This window comes from Camponotus vicinus, unplaced genomic scaffold (assembly GCF_025532165.1).
Source record: "Camponotus vicinus isolate PSW18456_S1 unplaced genomic scaffold, iyCamVici1.0 SCAF_3, whole genome shotgun sequence".
In the NCBI taxonomy this organism is placed as follows: domain Eukaryota; kingdom Metazoa; phylum Arthropoda; class Insecta; order Hymenoptera; family Formicidae; genus Camponotus; species Camponotus vicinus.
This window is the reverse complement of record NW_028141967.1, coordinates 24269403-24288508: the sequence shown is the minus strand read 5'-3', so window position 1 is coordinate 24288508 and position 19106 is coordinate 24269403. Positions and strand designations below refer to the sequence as shown.

At 35.7% G+C, this 19106-nt stretch overlaps 3 protein-coding genes across 9 annotated transcripts; 1 reads left to right on the top strand and 2 right to left on the bottom strand.

Annotated features, from left to right (window-relative positions):
• Nucleotides 1–82: 82 nt before the first annotated feature.
• LOC145967790 (carboxylesterase 5A) lies at nucleotides 83–5930 on the bottom strand. Of its 2 annotated transcripts, none has more exons than XM_083092744.1 (5): nucleotides 5703–5930; nucleotides 4693–4963; nucleotides 2248–2354; nucleotides 1212–1713; nucleotides 83–1012 (listed from the first exon to the last, which is right to left on the bottom strand). In XM_083092744.1, exons 1-5 carry the CDS (start codon nucleotides 5913–5915, stop codon nucleotides 177–179), a joined length of 1929 nt encoding a protein of 642 aa, XP_082948870.1. In that variant the 5' UTR covers nucleotides 5916–5930; the 3' UTR covers nucleotides 83–176. The 2 variants fall into 2 exon arrangements, with proteins under 2 accessions (XP_082948870.1, XP_082948871.1); XM_083092745.1 differs by having other exon boundaries at nucleotides 5437–5783.
• Nucleotides 5931–9210: 3280 nt separating this feature from the next.
• Nucleotides 9211–13131, top strand: LOC145969415 (putative inactive tyrosine-protein kinase Wsck). Its single transcript, XM_083095544.1, has 4 exons — nucleotides 9211–9766; nucleotides 9844–9998; nucleotides 10333–12077; nucleotides 12237–13131. The coding sequence occupies exons 1-4, from the start codon at nucleotides 9594–9596 to the stop codon at nucleotides 12303–12305; spliced, it is 2142 nt and encodes a 713-aa protein (XP_082951670.1). The 5' UTR covers nucleotides 9211–9593; the 3' UTR covers nucleotides 12306–13131.
• Nucleotides 12850–18082, bottom strand: Tre1 (Trapped in endoderm 1). Of its 6 annotated transcripts, XM_083095547.1 has the most exons (5): nucleotides 17754–17996; nucleotides 17511–17656; nucleotides 14949–15168; nucleotides 14609–14855; nucleotides 12850–14385 (listed from the first exon to the last, which is right to left on the bottom strand). In XM_083095547.1, the coding sequence occupies exons 3-5, from the start codon at nucleotides 15094–15096 to the stop codon at nucleotides 13728–13730; spliced, it is 1053 nt and encodes a 350-aa protein (XP_082951673.1). In that variant the 5' UTR covers nucleotides 15097–15168; nucleotides 17511–17656; nucleotides 17754–17996; the 3' UTR covers nucleotides 12850–13727. The 6 variants fall into 6 exon arrangements, with proteins under 6 accessions (XP_082951673.1, XP_082951676.1, XP_082951675.1 ...); XM_083095550.1 differs by lacking the exons at nucleotides 17511–17656; nucleotides 17754–17996 and adding an exon at nucleotides 18022–18082; XM_083095549.1 differs by lacking the exons at nucleotides 17511–17656; nucleotides 17754–17996 and adding an exon at nucleotides 18013–18081.
• Nucleotides 18083–19106: the final 1024 nt, after the last annotated feature.

Genomic DNA, 19106 nt, shown 5'->3' with positions numbered 1-19106 from the left:
TTATTGCGTTTGCTTCAGAAGAATAGAGTAAAGAGTCGGGAAGGAAGAGAGATCTCGTTACAAAATTGGAAAAATTCGACGATGCCGTCTCGACGGTTCTTTGGTCTATTAAAAAAATATAACAGCGAGCGCAACATGTTTTTTTGTTTATTTAAGTATTTGCCGTGTGCTCGTAGCTAGAACCAGAAGAGATGTAACGCCATCGTAGTCGTCATGCCGCTGAGATATATACTGTAAGAAAATAATCCCCGTGCTGTGTTCGTGACGTTGCAACAGGTCGTCGCCTCTTCCACGACTTGCGGATAATAATCGTTCCAGAACGCGAGCGCCTTGTAATCCACCGCATTTGGCTCGCCCATTTCTATATTCTTGTCAATAATTAGGATCTTTGGATCGTCTTGCGTGAAGGACTCCCACTTGACCGGTGGTCCAGTCCCACCTGTGATGGAAGGGTCGCCAATCTTGGCAAATGTCGCCATCATCGTCATCATCGTGTCTGATGTCTTCCTATCATTAGGCAACCATTGCATCTGCGGACTGCTCATCTGAAACGGTAAACCCCAGACAAACGGTAATTCGAACATATGTGGCACGCCCGCCCATTCCGGTATTTCTTTCGTGACCGATTGCGTCTTGGCACGGTAGTCGAATCGATAGACAAAAGTCGTCGCCCGTTTCGCCACCTTGCCGGCCAACATCGTCAGACCAGCCGCGAAAGTTTTTTCTGTTTGCAGATCCAAGTATCGGTCGCGAAACACCGTCGCGTTTCTCGTGGATGGATATGGCTTATAGAAGAAGAGCACCGCATTCGTCACCATTTCTGGCTTTGATTCGCAAGTGCTATTCTCATCCATAAGCGGTACCGCTGATGAGAATTCGTCTAAGATCATTGTCTCAAAATTTTCCGGGGATAGTCCGTTCTCCAAATTCTCTCCGTTCGTGGACTCTATAATCGCCAGAGCTTGCTCATTCTTCGTGTAACCGACGATCAGCGGTACTGCGTTGAAATTACCTGAGGTCAAAAAATACAATTATTAAAGAGAAATTATTATATCCGGACTGCAATAGAAGTTAAAGAGACTTTACATCTGAACATTTAAAAAATGCAGATAGATTTGAAGAATATATACTTAAGAAATATTTTTTATATGTATGTTTCGACTTTGAAACACTATCATCTTTAAACATTATTGAGTCGCTTTTACAATTACCGCTATCCAACATATCTTTCGGCTGTTGCGGAAGGAAAGGATCCGTCTCGTTGTTGGTCTCGGCGTCAATGATCGGGCCCCAGGTCTCGATGTCGGAGGAATACTTGACAATATGATTGACGTCGAGCCGGCGCAAACACTCCATCAGTGCGGTGGTCGGTTGTCGGTAACACCCGAACTTGTCGGCTATGACATTCACCACCTGAGCTTCCATTTCTGGCGAACGGACGGAACCGATAGCGTCGCCGCTCATGGCGATCGCTTTGTTGAACTTGCCCTTGCTGAGCGGGCTCAGCATGTGCAGACCCACGCTTATCGCGCCTGAACTGTGGCCATAGATGACAATGTTGCTGGGCGAGCCGTTAAAGTACGTGATTTTTCGTTTCACCCAGTCGAGGGCAGCGATTTGATCAAATATACCGTAATTGCCGGGCGCCTCGGGGTCTGTCGTCGTGAAGAATCCCAGGATGTTTAATCGATACGCCACCGTCACCACCAGCACCTGCCGACCGCAAAAGTCGTTCTCGTTTAATTGCGCGAACTTTGGATTCTTTCTTTTTTGCGTGTGTGCGATAAAATCTCTCGAAGCGCGATCGTTATCACTCGAAAGTTTCGTGGGGGCAATTAATTTGTCTCCACGAATTGTTTCTCGAGTTGTAAAAAATGCGGTACCGCATTATATATACATTTCGTTGGGAGTATGTGTTACGACCAAAGAGTCCGATTAATGATGTATCACGAGCGAATATCAAAGGGTGCGGTTCTATTCTAGAAATGATGGCACGCGAGATAAAGGCCAGGTCTGACCCGATTCCCTTCGATTTTCTGTCGGTTCGTAAATGTTTAGGACGTCGATTGATGACTACTCATGAAAAATATATGTTATATCGTGATATATCATGATTATATCGATATCGATTGCATTATTAATCGAGTTACATTAATTTTCACTATCTATCAATGTATGTGCGATCGAAATCACGTGTTTCCGTTCACATTTTTGTAGATATTATCGTTCGTAATCGTTACATCATACCTTTTGTTTCATAACGAATATGGAAGCGTCCCAAATCGCCGGAGTTCCGGTATTGAAGTCTCCGCCGTGAAACCAAACCATCACCGGCCATTGCTCGTTTTGACGGCCTACGCAGATTATTCGTTAATAAATTATTCATTAATCACCAGACCTATGAAAAATTAAATCGATAATTATTAAACCGATGTGTAGAGGGGAAAAATCTAAGTAATTTTCATTAATTCAGTTTATTTTGAAAGCAAATACAAAGTAATAATATTATCAATATTATAATCTCCTAATCAACAATGTAAGATATGTTATCTTGCAGTTACATTGTTGAAGAAATTATAACATTGATTATGACTACTGTTATTTTTTGTGTTCGCTGGATTGTTTAATTTTTTTTTCATTTTATCTTTAATTTTTAGTCCTGTACAAATCGAGAGAGAAAATTCACGTATAAGCCACCGCGAACAGACCTTTACACATTCGGGGTTCTATTTCCAGCCAACGAGCTTGTCACGATAACGGGGACCGGTACGAGATTCTCCCCGTTCCCTCCCCCCATCTGCGGTTTCCTGAACATGGTCTCGTCCCGTATTATCGTCCCACCGAACGCGTCGTTTCTTAACAGCGACCTTGGCACGCTTGCATGGCTACTTTGAGCCTTACTATCCGCATTAGTGTCATCGGAGGGGGTCCCGAATACACCTCAATGTCACCTCTCGGTTCGGAGCAATTTGAGATGCTTGTCGCAACGATAAGAATCGTAAGATATATAGCTCTCATCGGGAAGTTCGCGGAATCAATGATTCATGGCGTCGTGACGATTCGGTACTTATGTTGTAGCTGATGGTCGCGAGAGAGCGAGAGAGAGAGCTTTCGTGACCAGCTTTCTGGTATCTCGGCATCTCTCGCAAAACCGGGCCCTGAAAGATCGCGTGCCACCGCGTGCGCCAGTTATTCCGTTACTACTCCTGCTGGTATATATCGACCACCCTCAACTTTTGATCGTCGTCGTCGTCGTCGTATGTAGCTTTCGTGTCGGCGCGGTTTTGTGATTCTGCTCCTTTTTTCTTCTAGGACGAAAGGGAGACGCCGCGCCAACGGCCTGTATTCGTTTTTTTTTTCATCCCTTTAACCTTTTGTTCGTATATACTAAGTATCTCATGTATACTTTCCATTGGTAACTCATTAAATTTGCATTAAGGACTCTAGGGCAAATGGAGAAATGAGATGCGCAATGCGAAAGCAATACATGTGAGAACACGAATGTTTTATATTTCGATCAATATTTTAACGTCTCCAAGTTTCAGACACTCGCTATAGAAACTTTCTTGGAAATTTGCGGAAAAACGACTGATTTCCTTTGATACTTATATTTGAATTAATAAAAAAGGACTTGCCACTTGCTTTTCACATAATTACGTAGATTTCTCGATTTCAGACAATGCACGAGTAATTAAAACGTTAAGGATATACAGTGTGTAAAATATGTAATTAATTAGATTATGAATAATATAATTAAATAGAGTATAAATGATATAATTAAATAAAATTATTCGCGAATTATTCGCGAGAGGCTCATTCCAAGTTAATCGTATCAAGCATTTTAACTTTACTCCACCTTCATGGTTTTTTATGCATGCGTTATGACGTGTGATAAATCTAATCTTCTTTGCACGACGCTAGTCCTTGCACGATATTAACGGTTCTTAATTTTCTGCTTCGGTCCATTTTTATCTGATCGCGGCGGTACTCGCGAGAAAAAAAACCCTCCCTCCCCTTCTGTAATCACCGTCTTTTTCTCGAACGATAGGAATCAGTCTCCGGGTAAACTTGCGGGTGAATGTTATCTCGCGCCTCGTCAGGAAACGAACTTCGCCGTTGACCGTCGTTGCGTGGCGTGTGCTACTTTACTTTCTCGAAGATTAGGAAAAAATAGGCAGTATCAAGGACCGTCATCAATAACCAATCTCCTCGCTTTTTACCGATTAGATTTATCGAAAGAAAAGATTTCCCTTTTGCGTGGAAATCATAACTTTCATAAATCTTTCTACTTCTTTTATAGTTAATGAATTTGACAACAATTTAATTATATTCTGTATTTTATAATTTCCTAAATTATTGTCATTTATTTAGAAAAAATGTGAAGAAAGTTAGTGATGTTTTCTATAGATTTAATCAAGAATATTCGTGTTTCTATTTATGAAAATTAATAAAAATAATATCTAATTTTTTTATTTTCATATGTTTGAGTTTTTGCTCAAAATGTAAATTTTTTAATCGAAAATCATATTTTTGTTGAATTATAATTAGATATATTTAATAACTATTATTAAAACCATATTTTTAGAAAATTAATGTTGAAATAATTTAGAACGATACTCTTTGTTACAAAATTTTATACATACTTAACTACCGATTTACTTTATATGGACATGACTGACATAACACACGTACCGTCAGGAACGAAGATGTTCAAGAAGAGGCAATCCTCGCTGAATCCTGGATCGGGTATGTTCGATAGCAATTCTTTGTACAGTTTCTCGTGCTTTTTAAGAGGACCTTTGGCCTGTTGACAGGACGGTGCGAATTGCGTTGCATTTCTCACTTCGTTCCAAGAGGGAAGAGGATCTGTCACTGGTCGCGCGAAACGAAGATCACCTATCGGGGGTTGTGCGTAAGGGATGCCAAGGTACTGCGTCACTTTTATCGAATTGCCGATAGTTACCTAGATTTCAAAAGCATATAGGATAATGAAAGAAATAAAATAATGCATAAAATCACTAACGATCGAGTCATAAATAAGTGTCCAAAACTGAAGACCAAGTATTATCATATCAATGAAATCAAGGAATTTTATATGTAATTTGAAATTTATTTTTTTCTAACATCGAAATTAGAAAGAGAAACATTAGTTGATTTAGGATTAATGAAATTAAGATTTAAATAAATTTCAACGAATTTTAATAAACTATAAAGATTTTCATTTACCTGTTTCTAGGATTATGATTGAAAAGAAATAGTAAATATGAAAGTAAAATTAAAGAAGAGTGCAAATGAATGATGTTGATTCATCTGTATGAAGGACGACTAAAGATCTAAATCCCTCCAACTTTAAGTAGCACCAGAGATGAACAAGTCCTAGCAAAATAATGTGGGAACTTAAACCAACGAGAACAAATGAAATGGCCGAAGTCGCACCTCTTTGCCGAGGACACTTCCCTGGCCCGGTATCGTAACGGTCGTCGTGGTCTCGCGATTGAAACCCTGTCGAGCATGGGTCCTCTGAGAGCGGATAACGTGGATCCTCTGGACGAGAAGCAAAACCGACGCGAAAAGCAACCACGTCGCGCGCCTCATCCTGCAGGACTGACTAATTCACCACACGCTAAGGGAACGTTTCTCGAACCGCCTCCGTTTCACGGGGGTTGCCTCGCGTGACTCCCTATGTTTCACCCTTACCTTACCTTCCACAAGCCTACCGCCCACCACCCGTACTTGGCAGGTTCACTTTCTTGGTTCGCGGTCGACATCGTCGACCATAAGAGACCTGCGCTCTTTGATCCTGCGCTTTTATTGTTCGATGGAAAATTCTTCCCCACTTGTGTACACATGTGAAGAGAACGGTCAATCATTATTGCAATGCTAGATACTTCTTTCAGTGGGAATGTCAGTGTCATGTCAGTGATAATGTACTTGATTATTAAATTAAATTTGACAGGCGCTCATACAGAGTGTAAAATGTATAAATTATATAAAAAATACAGCCATTTTAATTATTTTAAATTGTTTTATTAAAAGATTGTATTTTTTTATCTATACATTTATATCCACTGTTGAGACAGGTTTGATGACATACGCAAAATTGTTAAAGATTATTCAAACATATAAACGAATGGAAGAATTTTATTTCCTGATTCATTTTTACAATCACTCTGTATAATAATTTTTATTAAATTGATAAGAGATCTTTTTATACGAAAAAATATGTAATATTATTTAAATATTTATGGAAAAAAGCAAAAATATTTTAACTTAAGAATAAAGCTATAATTAGTTTACATACCAAGTTTCGATAGTAAATATTTTGATAGTAAAGATAATATTGTGTCTCGAAATTTTACATCTATAATAAAATCGTATAATTTATTAATAAAAAGATTGCAAGAGATGGATTGATGAAAGAACACATTTATATAGACGGACACGAGGTATAATTGGCCGTGAATCGAGTATTATTTGCATAAGAATATTATAATCGCGATGCAAATGAGTTCTCCGACACTTAAGCTGTATTAAGCTACTTCGTCGCACCCTTGTATTACAGAGTACATGGAAATATCGTATCGATCTATAACGATTGACCTAAAATTCAGTTAACAGTAGAATTTTAAAACACGGATGACACTTTGTCGATATAAGGGATGAAATATGGCGTTATTATACGATATTCAAGTTATATAGGAAAGAGATAGTATAAGTCACTTTTAAGATTCACTGCCGTGTTCTATTTCTTCTTATCTTAGTTATATTTACCGGAGCAATTTTTTGCAATTAATTAGTGCAATATCTTTAAGATAGAAAGTATCGAAGACGGACGAAGAATTTCGTCGATGAAAGCCGTCCGATTCCTCGAAGATCGATACGCAAGAGTTTTTCGCCTCGCGAGGTTGTGATAATTATGCTATCAAAATGTAATCTGCGAAACTAATTGCGAAATATTTCTAGTTAGCTTGACCTTGGGCATTATGCAACCTGCAATTATCTATGTACAAACGAACAATCGTTTCGATCAGGTAACGTCTTTCAACTTTGATTGTAGCATTATTTTAACAAGAATAAATGCAAGCAGGAGCTTTATAAATTGGTCAATTAAAAAAAATCTGCTTTCTTGCAAATTTATTATAAACATAAGTAATAAATAATAACTAATAAGTAATAATTAATAAGTTTCCTCGCTACTATTTTTTCGTTCTTTATCTCAAAGTAATATTGCTAAAATTGCCTTTATATAATTTTATAAAGATTTTAGTATGATTTCTTTATCTCTATGTATTTTTCTAATATTATTTTTCTAATATTATTATGCTATCAAAATGTAATCTGCGAAACTAATTGCGAAATATTTCTAGTTAGCTTGACCTTGGGCATTATGCAACCTGCAATTATCTATGTACAAACGAACAATCGTTTCGGTCAGGTAACGTCTTTCAACTTTGATTGTAGCATTATTTTAACAAAAATAAATGCGAGCAGGAGCTTTATAAATTGATCAATTAAAAAAAATCTGCTGTCTTGCAAATTTATTATAAACATAAGTAATAAATAATAACTAATAAGTAATAATTAATAAGTAATAATTAATAAGTTTCCTTGCTACTATTTTTTCGTTCTTTATCTCAAAGTAATATTGCTAAAATTGCCTTTATAATTTTATAAAGATTTTAGTATGATTTCTTTATCTCTATGTATTTTTCTAATATTATTTTTCTAATATTATTATGCTATCAAAATGTAATCTGCGAAACTAATTGCGAAATATTTCTAGTTAGCTTGACCTTGGGCATTATGCAACCTGCAATTATCTATGTACAAACGAACAATCGTTTCGATCAGGTAACGTCTTTCAACTTTGATTGTAACATTATTTTAACAAGAATAAATGCGAGCAGGAGCTTTATAAATTGATCAATTAAAAAAAATCTGCTGTCTTGCAAATTTATTATAAACATAAGTAATAAATAATAACTAATAAGTAATAATTAATAAGTAATAATTAATAAGTTTCCTCGCTACTATTTTTTCGTTCTTTATCTCAAAGTAATATTGCTAAAATTGCCTTTATAATTTTATAAAGATTTTAGTATGATTTCTTTATCTCTATGTATTTTTCTAATATTATTTTTCTCTCTATTAATTTCCTGTCTCAAAATAGTATTATTAAAATTATCTTTATGATTTTAGAGAAGATTTTAATATTATTTTAAAACACATTGCATATGTTTCAATTTGCAGAAAATGAGAGTTAAAGAATACAAGTTTGTTTTTTGTTTAAAGAAATTGCACAAAATTATATATTATCTACTTTCACATTTTTAACGTGAAATAAATATACCATATTTATTACATTTCGAATAGGAAAATATATGTATAATATATACAATATAGTACATGTATATAATTCAAAGGAAAAAGAAAAGAATTGTGCGAAAGAAATACGGAAAATACAATTGAAAGCAACAGGCTTTCTGAGAGCTTTTGTTATTTATTCTTATTTCGCTCTCCTCTCTCTTCTTTATCGTAGACAATTGTCCTATTTCCCACTTCAGTAGATGTATAGTTACCGAGACGCGAATCCCATTCAATCGGATTTTATATCACAACAGCCAGTGCGTAACATAAAAGTGTAGCCGCACCTATGAAATAATACAGTGCCGTAACAATTAAGGGGAACCAGAGAATCGCAAAATCACACGTATATTTTTACCTATTTTTTAACCAAAGTAGCGGATTCTATTCTTATTCTGTTTGACATTTTTTACGGATGATATAAAAAACTAAATTCAAATAAGAAATGAGCTAATGAGCATCAAACGCAATAATTAAAGCGCAAATTAATTAATTTTTTGAAAATTTAAAATATCTAAAATATTTGTTAAACATTTCGATTCTTTTTTGGATCATCTTCAATAAAAATTAAAGAAAAAAGGAACTGAAATGTTTGACAATTAGAAAAAGATTGAAAAAAATTAATTTGTGCTTTAATTATTGCATTTGGCTTTCATTAACCTATTTTTTATTTAAATTTATTTAATATATTAAAGTCTTTTCGTTGCTCATTTATCGAGAAACAACTTACATCAACTAATTCATACGCGTAAAATATATTGTGTCAAAATTTATGGATATAAATCGAGGTCGAAAGCTCCGGGATGCACCCTTGCTTGTCACCAGCCTGATTTAAAGACGATAGAGTGCAGCACGTGACCAATGGGCGCGTACGTCAGACGCGTAGGTGGCTTCGAGAGGTTGTTTACTCGTGAATGAACTCATTGAACATTCGACAAACGCGACGATTCCATTCTCGATACTATCGGGAATCGCTCAAGATGAGCGTACGCGAGTTTGACGACCTGAAGGGATCCGTTCGCGACTCGACAGCGAGGTACAATCTGGCGAGACAAACGTAACCTATTCGTCTCGTGCGTCTCGCGTTGTGTCACCGCGTCCCTCGTTGATTCATACTTATTATTGTCGCGCATACCAAGCGAACAACTCATATCGATATGTCATGGTACGCGAGGGAGAGCAGGGATTGAGAATCTTGGCCGAGAATTAAATAACCCAGCCCATCCAAGATGACGGCGATCGCGTTCCTTCTATTTATCCACGTTGTTTACTTTGCGTGCGCTCAAAAGTACGAGGGCTGTTTCCGCAGCTCCGCCTCGGATCCGGAATTACCCTCGCCTACTCTGGCCTATGCCAGCGTACCCGCCGAATGTACGAAGAAATGCCGTTCTCATTATTATATGTAAGTGAGATGTGCACGTTGGTGATACACTTTGACATATGTCAATGATTGGGTTTTAAAATGCCTTTGTTTCACAGGTTCGCAGCATTGATGAATGGCCAACTGTGTTACTGCATCAGCAGATTCGGTCAGGAAGGTCCGTCGAATGGTTGTAATGTTCCTTGCGCCAACGATCCTAATAATTATTGTGGCAGCTATGAAGCTATGAGCGTTTACGCTACTGGTCAGCAAGGTATGATTTTCAAATATAAACCCTCCACTTTGCAACCCATACAGCACAGAATATTGCAGCAATATTATTAATATTGTTGTAACATTGCAGCAACATTACAATATTGCCCCAATATTACTGCAATGTTCTGTGCTGTATAGGAACTTTCGTACTATTACATATACATTATACATTTAGTATATATATAATATATTATATATTATACAAAAGATTTAATGGATGAAATAGCAATGTCTACATTAATATGTATTTAATGCATCAAAATAAAATTTTTAAATATATATATATATGTCTTTCAAGAGGAAATAGATTTAAATAAATATATATTTTTTAGGACCAAGTCCACCGAGGAGGATACAGGTGACTCAGGATGATATAAATGCTCTTGTAATAACGTGGCAGCCGCCTGACATACCTAATGGAAACGTTACGTTTTACACTGTCCGCGCTGTCGCGATAAAAACGCACACCAGTAATATTTTATCGCCTATCGAGAGTCAAATTCAGGGAGGTGCATCGAACAGCACGATTCTAAGAGGCCTTCAACCAGGCACCAAGTATAATATATCTATCATTGCCAGCAATACGCAGGGACCTAGCGATCCAGCGTATGCTGTAGAATGGACCTTGATAGGACCTCCTGATAAACCATCTACTCCCAAGATATTGAAACGTGGAGAAAGCACCGTAACTGTCATGCTCACCGAGGGTCACAGTGAATACGGGCCAATTAGCGTGTATGAAGTAGTCGTTGTACAAGCTGGCACTATACCTCCGGTTGGTCCCAACGTTGAGTATCTAAACTATGACAGCGCATCGAAACAGGGCTTAAATTACTACACTACTGCACAATTCGACCCGTCGGACTTTCATAGATACAAGAGATTCGTCGTAGGTGACGGCAAGATGATTGGAGGATACTATAACATTCCATTGAAGAATCACTTTGTATCCGCACAGGTCGGTCTGGTGGTGATTTCTCGAATAGGGACGGAAGTACAACGTTCCTACTCCGATCTGACCAATAACATGGTCAATCGCGAACCGACAGCGACGACTCGAATGGATTCGACCGCTCTTGCGTTATGCATAGTAATCACAATCTTAAGTATACTGCTTGGTGCTTCGATATTCTTGTATTTTGTATTGCGACGGCGACACGCAAGATTCAGTATGCGGAAGTTGCCAGAGCAGCAGGAGCTCACGTTGCAAGGTCCGGTATACGAAGTGGATAATATGGGTTACATTCCGGAGGACATTCCCGAGAGAGTGAATCATTATCAAGAACTGAAGAAGAAAGTGTGGAGTATACCGCGAAACGCTCTGTCCATCGACAGTTTTATCGTGCGCAGAGGTCGATTCGGCACTGTACATACTGGAACTGTCTCGAGGGATGATGGATCCTCTAGTACGGTCACGATTCACACCATAGCTGACGGCGCCCTGAAAGGATCCGATAAGAGGCATATGCTGAGAGAATTAGACGTGTGTATTCGAGCGGGTTCCATGAAGTATCTCGCTGGACTCGTAGGGACTTGCGAGACTTCCGATACGTTGTACGTCGTACTCGAATCTCCACCGCACATCTTGAAAAATCGTCTGTTAGGCGCGCGATCTGGAGATGCATTTCCAACAGATCGAATACTGTCCATTTCGACCTCGATAGCGGCTGCATTGCAATACCTGGCAGATTATAAGATTGTTCATACTCGCCTTTGCGCACGAAGCGTGGGATTAATGAATGACTGGACGCCTAAACTTATCGGTCACGGTATCGGCAAGTACTCTTTGGAAGATGTCAAGTATACCAGATGGACAGCGATTGAATGCTTCGATCGTCAGAAGAAGCATCAGCCGGGTGTGATCTGGTCGTTCGGTGTACTTTTGTGGGAGATACTTAGCATGGGCGGTACGCCATACTCGAATTTAACGCTCGACAGCGAGGTGGAAGAGGCGGTTACGCAAGGTGTACGGTTACCGCAATTGTTGGACGTCCCAGATCCGATTTACGAAGTCATGTCGTCTTGCTGGCGAAATGATCCCGAAGAGCGGCCAACGTTCGATGAACTTATACGACTGGTAGGAAAATAAAATTCGATTTTATATTTTAAATATTTTCAGCAATATATATTATGTTTTTTTTTTATATCGTGTTGATTACTGAAAATCTTTATTTATTATAAAAATATAAAATATTTATTAATTAAAGTATCTTTCTACGTATGTTTCTCATTGTAGGATACTCTGACTATGTGTCCCATCACCGCAATCACGGAGCCTTATATACCGGAATTGGAGTTGAATTAATTTCAATACAGATATTTTTGTACATTACGTGATGTAAATTACAGTATATACATTACGTAATTACATTATATTATTAGGTATCTTATTGTCTATATCTTTATTTGTTTGACGATAACATCGAGTTCTAATTTGTAAATATTGTATTCACAAGAGAATCTCAAAGACTATCATCATAAGTATGTATATATGTGTGTATATACATATATACACATATACATAGACAGATTTTTCACGTAGTGTCTATATTTTATCTTTGATATATCCTAAATTTAAATTTATTATATAAATGTAACGTATAAGGCAAATCTTATGAAGTATTGATACAATTTCCGTCCATGTTTAGCATAAAATAACTGAGATTAATATGTAGTTGATCAGTGAAGATAAGGTAAAGTTATAACGACACACACAACATGCACAATAAAATATGCACATCACTTATTATTTAAATATAATAGAAAATATAATTTTATTTTCGCATTTCTTTATTTTTACATTTTTTTAAATATTTTTTTATTTCGTTATTTTTATTCATAGATATATATCATAGATATATATCAATCCAAGTCATTTTGTTAGAGAAAATTAAATATTTTTTTCATGATGTCTTTGTGATGTGTACGACTAAATTAATGTACTTAAGCGATAACATAATTCCCTTCACAAGTACAAATATATTATTATCAAATTAATATATATCTATAATGTAAATATCGTTGAACAAATAATCAGCAAAACCAAAATTGCCATGAAGCATAGCTTTGATTGTAAACTGAAGATGTATGTGTAATCTTTAACACATATTAAAGCGGAAATATGTTTTTTTAAGCAGTATTTCTCATGAATCTCTTTTATATATACGAGATCTATATTGTACATAAATACTTTTAATCTCAATATAGATTTCTTAATGTATATGTTTTGCCAATGTTGTTATGATGTGTATGTGCATTTATAATTTTTATTATATACTTTTAAACTTTTTTTTATACATGTATATTTTATATTATGCAAAAAAAAGTGTCATTTTATATTGTAATATTGAGTTATATATACAATGCGTATGTATGTATGTAAAGCAAGAAATAAGATTTTTTTATATATATTTTCCTCTACGCTAATTTTACATTTCTTATTCCCGATAACAAGAAAAAAAAGATAATTGGCATATCAAAAGAGAATCTTATTTTTTTGCTAACGTGAAATTATGTTTCTGTAAAATTATGAACGCAAACTTTTACATCTACAGTTTTTAATTTTTTTTAGTCTTTTATAGTTATACTCTATAAAAAAATTTTGTTTTTACGTTACTAGTTCTTAAACGCTTAATTTTTTTATAAAAAAATAAGTAAAATAATATGCGTCAAATTTTTACTTGGTACTTATCTACAACAAGCAATCATCTCAAACCGGGTGATATTTTTATGTCATATGAGGTGACGAGACTTTGCTCGAGTGAGAATGTCCTGGTAGTGGAGGACCGATCATGGGTGTTCTGCTCGAGGCAGGACACAGAACCTGTTTGTACGCTTCCCTGTATAATCTGTTGGTACCGGCATAGATGAAAGGATTTATTACCGCCGAGGCCCAAGCGAGCACCGATGCTACTACGTGGACTATCGGGATCTTCATTTTGTCGTCGATCACATTCACTAGCATCAGTGGCATGAAACACATCAGGAAGCAGAGAAATATGGTAAGCATGAGTCTGGTCACCCTGGAATCTTCTCTTCGTTGAAATCCACCACCTCGTCTACCAGCATGTCTGTCTGTTGCGTGTGCCTCGAGATTCTTCCGGCTGCTTCGAACGCGCCAATATATGCAAAGGTACGAAACGCTGATCACTACGCATGGTACAACGAAACCTAGAACGAATAGAAACTTCTTTGGACTGGAACCGTTTTTCTTCAATATGGTACACGAGAAGGTGGCTGAATCCAATCCCAGAGTGCCCCAGATCCCCAATAAGGGTGGCAACAACATCAAGAAACTGAGAGTCCATATAGCTATTAGCATCAGCGTTATACCGCGACTGGTATATAACTGGTTGTAGATGTCCGATTGTGAAATCAGTACATATCTAGAAGAATCCAGAGTCTCAGTCACACATGTGCTATTGTTAATGCAAAATCTTTAAGGTACATTTTGAAGAATATATATCTTTTTGATATTAATTTTAATTGATGTTGATATTGATATTAATTGATATATTTTTTCTCACATAATATGTGTATTTTTAAAAATTAAGATATATTTCTTATATCGAAGAATGTAATTTTCAAGGAATGTTCAATGGAACTTACCTGTTAATAGTAATGGCTACCATACTGAGTAAAGATACGGCGACGTTTCCGTAGAAAAATAAGGGAAATATTTTACATAGAGTCTCGCCCAGCACCCATGCTTCGTTTAAATATCTACTGGCAGTTAGAGGTAAATTAACTGCCGAGAAGATCAAGTCGGAGATACTCAGGCATATCACAAACGCTGTGGTAGCATGTCGTCTCAATCTGCTGTATTTTAATAATGCAATTACCGTCACTAGATTGCCTGGAATTGAAATGTTTATGTCTCAATGGTTGTCGTTGAAAAGTTAAAGCTTTAGAATTACTGTAGGCGACTGTAAAAGATAAAGGATATTACCTAATACTCCGATAATGCTGAATATTATCGCGCAAACAGCTGCAAAAATAGTCACAGATCGCGCGAATGGCTTGTAGTTTCCATCTTCTGCAGTAATTTGAATATTAAATTCTGTAGTAAAAATCGTATTATTTGCAAAGTGCTCCATTTTTTGTCCAATGTGCAGGACCCCTTTTTCTTCTCATTCTCCGAAAAGTCGAAAGTCGATGCGGCTCACGTGCTATAAAAAAAAAAAGAAAACATTCTTATGAAAAAATTCATTTTATGAAATCTTAATTTTAATGGATCTTCTTTCTTGATCTTTACTTTTAAATTTCTCAATTCTTTATTTTTAATCTTCTCTAATCTATTAAAATGGGTAGAAATAAATATAGGGGAGAATAGAAAAAAATAAATCAAAGTAAAATATTAGGATAAGTTTCTCATATCTTGGAGGTTGTTATATTTAAAAGAAAGCCTTTTAATTCACCTATCTTTTGCGGGATAGATTATCACAATCCAATGATTCTTTTGCATTTATGCACTTTCCTCATTCATTCATGTTCATTCACAGATACTTCTCTTTTCATTTATTGACTTTTGTCTATTTTTCACGAACTCTCATCTTCTCGCGACTGATGCTTCTCTTGGAGAAACGGTCCACGAAAACAAGAGAAAAAAAAGAACATATACACCCTTCAAGATATATATTCAGAGCCTCTTATCGTGCGTGCCCCATCAATTCATTTCCATATCTTTTCTCGCGTTACTCGCACTCTTCCATTAAAAACACAAGTTAGTCACGCTGATAAATTTTTATGACCTTCTCGGAATATACTGATCCCCCTGTCTAACCGGCAACGTGAACTTTGATCTCCAATGGAAAGAGTTCGCTGAATCATATTTCACGTTATTATATTGTTACTGTTACTCGGAAGGTATTCTTCATCCAGAAATTACTGCGATATTTTTTATGGCGTTCAATTAAGTCATTATCCGAACAATTCGTTCCGAATCTCTTTTCTCTATCTTGCGACCGATTTTTTATTGCTTTAGTTTTGCTTTTTTGGACTGAAGTCCTTTTTCTTATAATTAAACATGTATTTTCCATTTGCTATCCATGTCAGCTACAGTTTCTTCCACGTAGAGTCGATTTTTTACAAACTCTCATCACTGTATCTGAAGAATAATATGTCCTTATTTTCTTAACTTTTAAATTTTATGTTCTTTTACTGTTTCGATCTGCTTATCCTGAGTCATACTACGGTCAAACACTTGAATTGCTTCCGTTATTCCGGCAGACGCTCGTCTACAGACTGGCGAACTCCGTTGACTCGTGTACCCTTTACGAGTATACCACAAGTTTCCTTATCTAACTCACTCGATTTAACTTCTCCCCTTCTTCTTCTTCCTCTTCTTCGTCTTTTTACACTTTTCTTCCGCTTTCTTCTGTTCTTCGCGCTTAGTTTCGTCCATTAATTCGATTTCGACTTTAGATTTTTTTGATTGAAGTTGTTGAAACATTAAAATCTCTTGGTGTCATAATGAACTGGCTATCAATGCTAGTCTAAAATTATATCCACACTTCTATCGAATTACATATTTAGACAATATACTTATGTATATATGATACGTATATGATGTATATATGATATGTATATATGATTTAGAATATATTTATGTATATATGATATATGATACGAATTATACAATAATTGATGTAATAGTATATTGTGTCTATAATTACATACTAACTTTCAATCGATTAATCATCGATTTGTTTGGACATTAATGAAATTAATCTGTTGAAAATTCTGACAAAATTGTATCACACATTTTTTTGAAAAATGTATATCATTGATTCTAATCAAAATGTATACGAAAGATATTAAAAGAGATCATTCTTTTAAGGATTGCTAGATTAATTATAAGACTGAATAAAAAAAAAAAAAAGAAATATAAAATTAAATTTATATTAAAATTAGTATGTCAGTAATTTGAATTTTAGTATAATTTAACTTTTTAATTTAAGTGATCCTAAATATAAAAATAGCGACCAAAAGAATATTAAATTTCAACGGTAATTTTTATTTTTTTGTTTGGTTCGTTTTATTTATCCCATTTCATTTTATTCATTCGTTTTCATCCATTTCGTTGTTTGCTTTTTTGCATGATTGAGAGTTTATCCGAGGGCCACATTGTCAAAAAAGGAAAATTGATGAAGATAGATCGTTTAATCATATATCATTTTATCCCGCGCGTTAATTAAGGATGAAAAAACTTTGGACATTGTGTTAGAAAAAAATAAAAATATCGGTTATATCCTTGAGGTATCATTCGACGATGTTAAACTCAGCTCGTTCACGTTGTCATTATTATTGAAGCATGTTTATCTTTTCTTATGTTCATCTTCAATTTTCATTTCACTCAAATCATAACATACATATAGACATCTCACACACACACGCACACGCACACATACATATATACAGCTTAATAAATTTGATAATTAAATAATATATAAAAAATAATATAATAATTATATAATTTTGGAAATATTTTGTCTCAATATATAATTGTCACCTGCAATAATTTTCCTGGAGCGTAGTATGAGATAAATTATACAAGGATGTTTATTTCTCAAGATAATGTCTCACGTATCAGTTCATGAATTTCAATGAAGTTCATTCACGCGATTCGATGCACGTGTTACGCGCACTCGCATCTTTCTGGAAACACGTGACAAAGTAAAATATCCGCACGTGAATTATTGCAGAGGCGGCACGTGTCTCATGTATTGTCTCAGGAAACACACATAACACTCACATGATACACTGCTGTCTATAAGTACTCTAAATACTTATTTCATTTCAGACAAACATCGAATCACACAAGTTGCCTTCGGTTCACCTCGGTGGAATTATTGCGACGATAATCATCTAGCATCAGCCGACTAGTTAGGTCTTTCCGATTCTCCAACGATCGACGAAAGCGAATGTGACTTACGTCCGTAGGCAGCAGCTGTCAACGGCCACAAAGGGCCACCGAACAATCGGAAGGAGTGGCCCTCGACAAATAAACTCACCCTACTTGCCTTCTTTCATCCCCTCTGCGGCGCGCATCGGTTGACTGTCGACTCCTCCGGCTGATTAAAGGTAAGTTTGGACCCTGCTTAGAAACGGGGGAGGGGGGGAAACTCGATATCGTACACCAGAAAGAGCGAGACAGAAAGTGATACGAACGAGATTTTGTCTCACGTTTTTCTTTCCCTCTTTTTCCTTTTTTATCTCTTGCACGTATCGTAAAACTTATTCTGTGAAAACGAAAATTACTCTCGAATTTTTTCTATTAAATTCGTATTCAAGTTGAATAAAAAACGAAAAAAAAGACGTAGAATATTTATATAGCATAATCACATAGATGGAATATCTTTTTATCTCTTTGCATTTTAAATATAATTTACATTTAGTGAATGATCAAAACTGTGCAGATTAGAATGCACAATTTAGAAGCTCTTAAAGAGTGTTGTAGATTATTTTCGTGGTTAACCGCAAGAAAAGCACATGATACAGAAGTGAACATATCTCGATGCAAAATTGAGTCAGAAAGAGATATTTTATTTTAATCGTTCCATCATATTTAAATGCATGTTATATAATAAAATAATTCTAATAAGCATTTTTTGCGTAATAAGCCTAATTTTTACCATCGAATAGCTTGCTAAATTTAGGATGTTTTTTGGAAATAAAAATACATTCTTTAGTCAATGCATGCTGAATATTGGAAAATAAATACACAAAGGGTCGGCGTAATCAAAGTGTATGTACTCACGTAATAGATCGATTCCCAGACAGCACAAAAAAGCCAAAAAACGTCTTAAAGACGTCTAGAGGACTTTAAGACGTCTTTAAGTCGTCTTTTAGACGTCTTTTGGACATGTGTGCTATCTGGGTTGATATATTGATATTGGATTATCATCTTGAAGATCATAGTCACGTATCGAGATGTCACAATTGATGATATATAGGTATACCTTTAAAAATTCGTGATTAAAATAATGAAGCATGTAATTATTACGTGACAGTTTCTAATAAAACTTTGCTATACCATGTAAAACCTCTACTCGGATAATATATCATAATTTATTAGTTATATCGCGTGTTCTGATTTTAGTTCTTA

Excerpts from the sequence above, each read along its gene's own strand:
- LOC145967790 (XM_083092744.1), bottom strand. The coding sequence starts at position 5,915 with ATGACACTGACATTCCCACTGAAAGAAGTATCTAGCATTGCAATAATG. Across the intron at positions 4,964-5,702 it reads GGGCGGTAGGCTTGTGGAAG|GTAACTATCGGCAATTCGAT; the intron begins GTAAGGTAAGGG and ends TTTGAAATCTAG. Across the intron at positions 2,355-4,692 it reads GAACATCTTCGTTCCTGACG|GCCGTCAAAACGAGCAATGG; the intron begins GTACGTGTGTTA and ends TAATCTGCGTAG.
- LOC145969415 (XM_083095544.1), top strand. The coding sequence starts at position 9,594 with ATGACGGCGATCGCGTTCCTTCTATTTATCCACGTTGTTTACTTTGCG. Across the intron at positions 9,767-9,843 it reads TGCCGTTCTCATTATTATAT|GTTCGCAGCATTGATGAATG; the intron begins GTAAGTGAGATG and ends TTTGTTTCACAG. Across the intron at positions 9,999-10,332 it reads TTACGCTACTGGTCAGCAAG|GACCAAGTCCACCGAGGAGG; the intron begins GTATGATTTTCA and ends TATATTTTTTAG.
- Tre1 (XM_083095550.1), bottom strand. The coding sequence starts at position 15,096 with ATGGAGCACTTTGCAAATAATACGATTTTTACTACAGAATTTAATATT. Across the intron at positions 14,856-14,948 it reads CAGCATTATCGGAGTATTAG|GCAATCTAGTGACGGTAATT; the intron begins GTAATATCCTTT and ends TTTCAATTCCAG. Across the intron at positions 14,386-14,608 it reads GTAGCCATTACTATTAACAG|ATATGTACTGATTTCACAAT; the intron begins GTAAGTTCCATT and ends GGATTCTTCTAG.